Below are 9,490 nucleotides of genomic sequence, written 5' to 3' on the forward strand. Positions count from 1 at the left end.
TAATTATATATAATTGTATAACATTATATAAAATTATATATAATTATATAAAAAATTAATGTATTTTATATACAATTATATATAATTATATACAAAATATGTCCATATACATAACATTTTTTCCCTGACACGTGAGTCAAATAAAATGGAGTTTATAAAGCACCAGTCTGTCGCCGTTGTGTTTATAAAAAAGATTTCTGACATGTTCTTTCTTTTTTTTATAAAAGTTTTTATAAAAAAAAAAAGTGGACAAAGTGGTTAGAGCTGTTTAACGTTTAGTTTCAGATAAAAAGAAGGGATGAATAAAATGCATCCAACATTTTCTCTGATTCAAACTGCCATAAGAAGCGACCAGTTCGAATATGTAAATTCATTTTAAAATACGTTATAAGTTTATCAGATGATACATTGAGCAACAACATAACTAAGGGAAATAGTTTAATGGAATTGGTAGCTGTCATCATCTTTTGTTCTTGGCTTCTTAATTACAAAAAGGATAAAAATTTAGTGTCTAGTCCTTGTTGAATAGTTTTCTTTTCCATAAAATATGATTCAAAATGATATAATAGATATTTTGAAAAAAAGAATTTCATTTTAACATCAAAATTTATGAGAATTTACATATATTGTGGCTTATTGGAAGATAGTAATTTATACTTAAATGAGAACAAAAAGATATAAATAAAGGTATAAATAATAAGACAGAAAAATTAATTAGCTAAGATATTTTTTTCGATATGCGTTTTACATTTCATGTATATCATCATTTGTCAATTTTTACTTTTTTATTTACTTTATTTATACAACGTACGCATATTGCATTTGTGGATTGTAGTACTCTCATTTTAGAAAAAGCTTCTGTTTTAAAATATCACGTTTTAATAGGAGTTTCTGTCTTCTTTTCAGTATTAGGGAAAGGGTGCGAGCTGTCTACATTAGAAAGAAAACAGATTGCGTTTGCCAAAAAAAGAATCTTTGAATAATAGCGCGAAACATAAATTGTGATTCTTTCGAAATTGATATAAATTAATTCAGAGTGAATTATAAAATTTGTTTGTTGATGATTAAAATTATTACTTTAATTTTCAATATGCCTGTTGATTTTAAATTAACCTTCCTTCAACAAACGCAGGATTTCGCGAGATCTATGAGTTAAAATTGTTTGCTTTTTTCAATTGTAAAGAATTGATAAATGAATATTTGGTTCTATGATATATGTTTTTATTTCACCTTCTATATATTTAAAATAATTTACAATATTATAATAAATTATTAGTATTATAATAAAAAAACTACTCTTCAAACGTTTTAAAATAATATCATTTTTGGATCACATTTGACTCTATATTTACCATGCGTGCGAATATCCATCAGCTGCATTCGAGTCAAGAATTATTTTATATACTCTTCCAAATTTTTTTACTCAAAATAATGCAATCAACTGGTCGCACATTACATATAATATATTTTATTTTGTAATAATAAAATATTTTATTTTAATTACTACATTTCTACCACTAAAACCACTCTTTGCAGAGTATTTCAAAAATTTATAGTTTTAATTTTAATAATAGATTTTTTAAAAAACTTGAAATTTCATATGAAAAACATTATTGTAATTGTACAAATTTTATTGAAAATTATATATATTAACATTTTATAAGTAAATTAATATTAGACAAAAAACGTGTATCTTAATTGCATTTACATAATTATTTTAATATTTGTTAAAATATAATTTGATATTTTATAAAAAAGAAACGTAATTTATATTTATTGAATAATATTAAAAAAATTTTAAATAATGCATTATTTGTTCATATTTATCTTTTATTTATTTTACTTGCCACCATACCGCAATTTTGATAAGGCTTTCTAATTTCTTAATTTGAAATGGCCAAGAAAAAATCGTACAGTAAAATACCGTTCTATAATTTATGGGAGAAACTAGCATATAACAGTAATGGTTAACGGATTCATAACCCTTGAATCACGGAAGAATCTTTTGTTAAAAGAAATTCTACGTTGTAGTAGGAAGCGAGGGTGTGGAACAGGGTGTGGGGATTTGCTTGTTAAATTGTACGGTCTTGCTACTATTGGACAGATGGATCCGGAAGAGAGGGTAACTGCTCTAGGACAGGATCTAACGTTGGGACTTATAAGTAGTGTTGTTTCAGTTAGATTCGGTACCGTACGATCGACATTCCGAGTCTTCTCATGTATTTTGATATATGCTGAGATTTTTGCTTCCGGGAAGCAAACTCGATTCGGATTGTCTAAGCTTTCAGTTTGGATTGTCAAATTTCTGCTCACGATTATTTGTTATTCGTATTAATGAGAATTTACGTCGCGAAGTCGATCAGTATTTATCCAATCGACTTTTTGTCCTCAAGAAATTATAATTTCAGATCTTTTGAGATACTCTCTCGTCTTGTTATGGACGTTAAATTAATAAAAAAAAACGTAACATTCAAGTAAAGAAAAATCTTTGAAATGAGTCGATAGTTTGTGTCTTCAAAATATGTTAATGACATTATGTAGTATGATTTATCATAGCTTTAATGGCATTATAAAAAGTAGAAATATTTATTAAAAGTGTTTAGTGAAATATATCAGTATCAAATCTTTATTTGGAGGCGAGTTGAGGAATAAATGGCATTTTAAAGCATCTTGAGGACGACGAATTTGACACGTATAGTAAAACAAGGTACAACAACAATATTATTCTATTTTATTAAATTCTTTATAGAGAGAAAACTAAATTCTTTACAGATAAAATTCTTTGTAGATTAAATTTTTTATAGATTAAATTATATATAGATTAATTTTTTTTTATAGAGAGAAAAAGTATAGAGTTAAAGTTGCTTCACAATTAATCAGAGATTAGTTTCTGCTTAATTAGCATTTGAGAGAAAACTTGGTTGCAATATAAGTATCTTTTTTTTTCTTATTTTTTACTTTTTATTTACTTTTATTTGTTTTATTTTTTTTACTTACACAAGAATAAATAATGGTGTGTTAAATTTCTTTATAGCCCGGTAGATATTTTTCGTGCCAAAAATATATAAAAAATTCTTATTATTCAGAAAAAATATGTCATTATAATATATTAATCTTACTTATATCTACATTGATATTCAAAAGATACAACGTATTGTTTGTACCTTTTTATCTTCTTCTCAATATACCATGTTATTATAAAATATGATTTATTTTTTAAAATTTTTTAGCAACTTATGAAGCTGTTATCTCTCTTATTTTTATATAAATAAGATTATTTGATTGCACTGAGATACATATTATTTATTATCATTAATTTAACCATTTTTCAGTCACATTGCATTTTAATATTTGACTTATCAGCAATTTTTCTTCATCACGCTGTCACGTTATCTCTATTCTAATCTGTATTGTTTGTCGATTGAAATTTCGAGTGTTATATTCATCGTTGCTTTGCCGTTTTCTATTTATTATTATGATCTTGACGTACGTCTCGCTCGGAATTTCGAAATACCAACGTCGTTTTGACCTTTAGAGAATAATGCTATTTGTTCGGATTTCGGAATTTCAAAGCAGGAAAACGTTATTGTTAAATGTTAAATCGAGAAAAATATTCAATTGCGTATTGGCCAGTTATTGGTCTTAAATTCAAAGCAATTGCACTTGCTCTCCAAGAAAAAGTGCTCTCAGAGAAGAGAGTATTCCTTCTTTTTATTTTATACAATCAGAAAAACGCATTTCTTAACAAATAATATTTATCAAATAAATAAGATATTTTTTATTACAGAATTAAAATATAAACTTTTTTATACCATCTGACTACGATCTCTCATTATTGTAAGAATTGTGAAAATTGTTATTATATAACTTATTTTTACATTTGAGCAATAATTATAAATAAATATTAATTAAAAAACAATACTCTGCAAAAATCATTATAAAAAAATGAATCTCATTCCTATTTTGCATGTGCTCACATTCCTTACTGTGCATTATAGGATTCGAATTCTAATAAAAAAAAATCTTCAAAAAATTATAATTATGCTTATTTTTTTCACATTAAAGCAAAAAAGTTACTTTTATGTTCAATTGTGTTGCCGTTATTTATATAAAATCGCTCAGTTTTTGCACACTTTGCTTAAGAAAAAGTATTTAGGGATTCTAATTTTTTTCGCGTAGAAAGGGGAACAATTTCAAAGAGACGTCAAGTTTAATTTATGGTTGCTGTATAAGTACTGGACCTAGTTTAAAAATCAGTAGGGCGTCGTTTTTAAAAATAGAATACTACTCTAGATTTTCTGGTCCAGTTAAATTATGTAACCCTAAAGTAAAGTGTGAATCGTTTCTCGTCGGAAGGGATACAGATAAATCGTTTTTTTTTGTTTTGTTTAAAATACGAAATTTTCGTAAAAGAGAAAGCGAAAATAATTTGTAAAAAATTGATATCAATGAAAATATGAAATAGAGAAGCATTATTTCAAAGTTCGCTGCTATTTCTCTATAACTATTTAAATTATTAACAACAATTTATGTACCATTTAAACTACAATTTACATTTAAATTTATATTTTCACAATTGGAGAAAAATAAATAAAATACAATGTGTAACTTACGAATAAATCAAGCAAAAATAAAATTTTTTTTAATTTGAAAAACATTTCATAATATTTTCCATACTTTTGTTTTAAATATTAATATTATATAAATATTTTATTATTATTTTTATATCTTTTTATTTAAAATTTTTTTTAGATTTAATTATTATGAATTTTAGATTTAATTATTTATAAGTTAAAAATTATGTACTATTGATTACATATTGTTCTGTATATAAAGTAATAAAATAGTAATTTTTTATGGATAATTATTTTTTAATAAAATCTTATATGATTCTGATTATTTGAGGCTTTAAAATTGAATTGTTTTCATTCATTATACACTGCAATATTATCTAAAAAGAGGTCTCAGAAATGCGTAAGTGATGAAAATTTACAAAAAACTGTCGAAAATAACATCTGAAGAGTAAGAATTTTACCATAGAATTATGGTAGGTAGGTGTTATTTTGTTAACTTTCTTTAGAATGCGATGACAGCTAAAGTGAACATTCTATTAGGGCGTATAATGAATAGTCGGACAATTCATGGTCATTTAAGTAAATCTGACCACATTGAAAAATAATATTTATTATTCACTTTGACTGTTATAAATGAACATAATAGATAAAAAAAACCTCCTTAAAAAATATCATAAATTAAAAATATCATAAATTAAAAAATATCATAAATTATATTATTTGTTGACAACTTACGTTTAAACATCCAATCATTGGAACATTTACCTTTTTTATTTCATTCGATCCAGTTCGCTACAATTAATTAGACCAAAAATATTAGTGTTTTTAAATTTGCAATATTTTGCCAAAATTTATGCTGATGAGAAATTTTACATTATCATTATCTAATGAGAAATAACGTGCTTCCAACATGCACAAATTAAAATATTATTCATAATTGCGCTTACAATTAGTGATTTATCGTTTCTATGAAATCAATTTAAATTCTAAAAATCTTATTGTAAATGTGTATATGCCGTTACGTTGTTATAATAATAACCATTATTATTCTTACAGTCTATCCTATAATCCTGTAGTCCTATAGTTTCTATATTATGACATAAATCAGAATGTGTATAAAAAATCATTTTTATGTCATTATGATTCATTATACATACTCTGAACAATCTTAAAAATTCGAAAATCGTATTTTTTATTTAGTGGTTATGCATACATAGTTTATCTAATATAAGTGTTAATGGTATAATTTTTATTGACAAATATTAGAAAACGGAAAAATCTAACGACTAAAGTAGAAACAATAGATTTGACAGATTTGTTTCAAATGGAGATTTTTATCTTAATAATATTAACTCATTATTAATGGAAAGTTCCGAAAAGCCAGGAAGCTATTAACAACAATGACGAGTGAATTAACTAATAAAAAAGCATCGTAATACTAATTTAATATTAATTTAATAAAGTATTTTTTTCATCTTTTATTATCATAAGTTTCAGAGAGAGATTTATGCCGATCATGTTTTTATTACATATACTATGTTATTATTACTAAATTATTTATTTGCAGCGTTGATCAATAAATAATCAATATATAAAGCTTAAATTTTACTTTACGTCTTGAGAAAAAGACTGACAAAATATTCGAATAATCTTTCATTTAAAAAAAGAGATTTAAGATATTTTTATTTCGAACATTGATTTATTGATTTTATTAATAATTTTGTTAAACAATGAATATAAAAAATTAAAATTTTAATCAATGTTTTCCATTGCAATCTCTCATGTTTAGATATATTTCATTCGTTATAATCTCCAATGCATGTAATCCTAATCCTTTTTCTAATCTTATTTTTGTTCTTTTTTCTCGTTTCAAAGATCATCAAAATGAAAAGATGCGAAAAAAATGTAGAATCCCTGAGACAGACGCCGGAGAAACAACAAGAACAACAACAAGAGCGATTGCAAAAACAACAACAGACCATTGCCGAGGAGCAGCTACATCCCTTCCTTCAGCCCACCACGCCCGTTTGGGGTGATAGAATGGTGAGTAATCGTGCAACCCCTCTCCGATTGAGCTTCATCTCCCTACTTCTTTCTTCCTTTCCGCAATACGCGTCGTGTACTTTATTCATTCTCTCTGGACCCCGTCCCCTTTTATATACAACAAAATGTCGGCGATGGAAGTCGTATATCGATGTTAAATCAATCGAGTCTTCGAAGTTCAAACGTGTAATATTTTTTTTTGCTTGCACCTATTATGTTTCTTATTTTTTATCTCACCGAATATATGTCGTTAATGAAATAGAGGAAGTAAATTTTAAATGTTGATTTGCAAATTATTCAGAATATAAGATCAAATTTTCATTTACTGTCACTTAATATTTTAGAAGATTTTTTTAAAATATGAAGTTTTTTATCTTGTAGAACGTACGTAATTAAATCATTTAACTCTAAATTTTTAATATATTTATTTTTTGTAAAAAAGACTTTCTAAGAATTATTTTCATTTTTTCTATAGGGTGAACAACCGGCAGAAGAAACTAATAACAATTTCAATTATTCGTTCACCTATTCGAATCCAAGCATGTCCGATATAAGAACGTGTGATCTATCGTCTTCGAGGAATAATAGCTTATCATCTATATCCAGTTTAGCCGAGAGTACTATGAACAGTATTCATTCATTCAATGATGCACAGTTACCTAGAAGGTGTAGATTATGTTCCTACGTTGCGAATTCCAGGTATAGTATTTGATATTAATTTTTTTATATATAGTTTGTTTCTATAGTTGTGCTATATAGAGCTATATGTAGCGTATTAGAAGGTTAGTCGGTTGAAAAAAGAGAAATTTCAAAGAATAAATAAGTAATATTGGAAAAATAAATGGAAGATGTATACAAAATGTACATCTTTCATGTTATTTGTACAAATATAAATTAGATTATTCAATATTCCGTGAGTATGGTAATACTTTGCCATATCCATATGCGTTTTTAAAAATATATTTTATGAAATTGAAAAATATCTATTGTTCTGATTAAAATTAAATGTAATGACCTCTCTAATTGCATTACAATTGCATATGATTGCATTCGCTAACCTCAATAAAATAGACTATTATTGTTTAAATTTAATATTTTCAGAGAGCAGTATATTGAACATGTAATTACTCATTCCATGTTTACAAAAAATTCATATGTGGAAAATGACAATTTAAACGAATACATTGATGATGAAGAATTCGAAGATTCCAGTAATGAATTAGTCAATGGAAAGAAGAGAAATAAAGTTTCCAAGCCGAAACCATGCAGTAAATGTGACTTTATGGCGAAGACAAAATTGGCACTTTGGTTGCATTTACGTCAGCACTTCATACAGGAAGAATGTTCCGGTTTCGTCTGCAACTCGTGTCCCTTCGCCACCACGCTCAAGCATCATATGACATTTCATTGGTTTAGTGCTCATGATGATTTTAAAGCATACATGTGCTCAGAATGTTCGTATGCATGCGTGAGTAAATCGATGTTAACTAGTCACATGAAAACGCACTCCGAAGTCTACCAGTACAATTGCGGTAACTGCTTGTACAAGACTAAATTCTGCAATGCAATGAAAAAACACCTAAAAGATAGTAAGCATCAACCAGGCTTGGTATTGAATCCAGACGGTTCGCCAAATCCATTCGCTACTATCGACGTTTACGGTAATAAACGCGGACCCAGACGAAAGACGTTTGTAGAAGAAAAGAAAGAACTGATAGAAACCATCGAAGATATACCGACAAATTTAAGAATGACTCACCCGATCTCATCGATTTCAACTCCGTCAGCTTCGGTTTTATCAATTCCAATTTCATCAACTACGATCTTAGACTTGCCGGATTCAAATACGGATCAGCCATTGGATCTTAGTATGTCCACAATGACAAAAAAACAAAATCAATCACAGTTGGCCACCATCAGTAACTTTTCAAAACGTAAGCGCAAAGCGGTAAAGTTAGAATATCCCACAATAACAATAAGTGAGAAAAAATTTCACATAGACGACAACGTCACGCAAACCCAAAATATAGATCAAACCTGTACGGAATCCTCTCTTTCACTTCTAACGGCAAGTCAATCTGATCTCCAGGAGACAAATATGATACATAATATAAATATATATAAAACATCATTTATTTGTTACCATTGTTGCATTATTTTTGCGAGTGAGATCATGTACGCAGTACATATGAGTTTTCACAAAGTTAAAAGCCCTTTCACGTGTGCAGTGTGCGATCGGAAGTGCACAGATCAAATTACATTCTTTTTACACCTCATTCAAACAAAACATGAATAAAAAAGATGGCATGCCATATAGATTACTTAGGAAGAGAAGTAAACTAATCTAGTCAGAATATAAATGTATTAATTAGAGACATGTACAAATCATCGGTAAATTAGTTCCTATTTAAATATATTTAAAAAAATATTTAAAAAAATATTTTATAAATGTAATATTGCCCTCTAATTTTGGCGTCATTAGCCGAAAACTGTGGACTGATCTAGACTCATATTTTCATCCGATTGGGAATCGGAACATCGACGTTGAGGGATTACTTTAGCAGAAAGATCTTAGCAGAAAGATGATCATTGGCATCAGTTGTTAGCTACGTGTTCTATATCATTGAATAAATATCTATAAGCATTTTGCACAATAAACGGGAAGTCTGCCCTTGTTCTTTATCATCTATGTTTAAACGTGTTGCGATATTTTGGAACAAAAAGCGAGATAAGACGTTAAACGGATTATTTCATCAAGCGACAATTGCTCGTTAATGTTTGGATTTATTCTGTTCTCATTGTTCATTTCATTAAACAAATTATTCAACGTAATAGCTATGACTAGAGAATGAGGTGACTGGAGTTGATATCTG

General features: G+C 27.3%; 1 protein-coding gene across 1 annotated transcript; it reads left to right on the forward strand.

Moving 5' to 3' along the window:
• The first annotated feature begins 6,458 nt into the window (after positions 1-6,458).
• Positions 6,459-8,913, forward strand: LOC108690961 (protein hunchback-like). The gene is made up of 3 exons (XM_018198519.1): positions 6,459-6,629; positions 7,093-7,316; positions 7,719-8,913. The coding sequence occupies exons 1-3, from the start codon at positions 6,459-6,461 to the stop codon at positions 8,911-8,913; spliced, it is 1,590 nt and encodes a 529-aa protein (XP_018054008.1).
• Positions 8,914-9,490: the final 577 nt, after the last annotated feature.

Source organism: Atta colombica, unplaced genomic scaffold, assembly GCF_001594045.1.
Source record: "Atta colombica isolate Treedump-2 unplaced genomic scaffold, Acol1.0 scaffold38, whole genome shotgun sequence".
Taxonomy (NCBI): Eukaryota; Metazoa; Arthropoda; class Insecta; order Hymenoptera; family Formicidae; genus Atta; species Atta colombica.

Coding starts and splice junctions, on each gene's coding strand:
- LOC108690961 (XM_018198519.1), top strand. CDS start 6,459: ATGAAAAGATGCGAAAAAAATGTAGAATCCCTGAGACAGACGCCGGAG. Junction 6,630..7,092: donor ATAGAATGGTGAGTAATCGT/GCAACCCCTCTC, acceptor TTTTTTCTATAG/GGTGAACAACCGGCAGAAGA. Junction 7,317..7,718: donor TCCTACGTTGCGAATTCCAG/GTATAGTATTTG, acceptor TAATATTTTCAG/AGAGCAGTATATTGAACATG.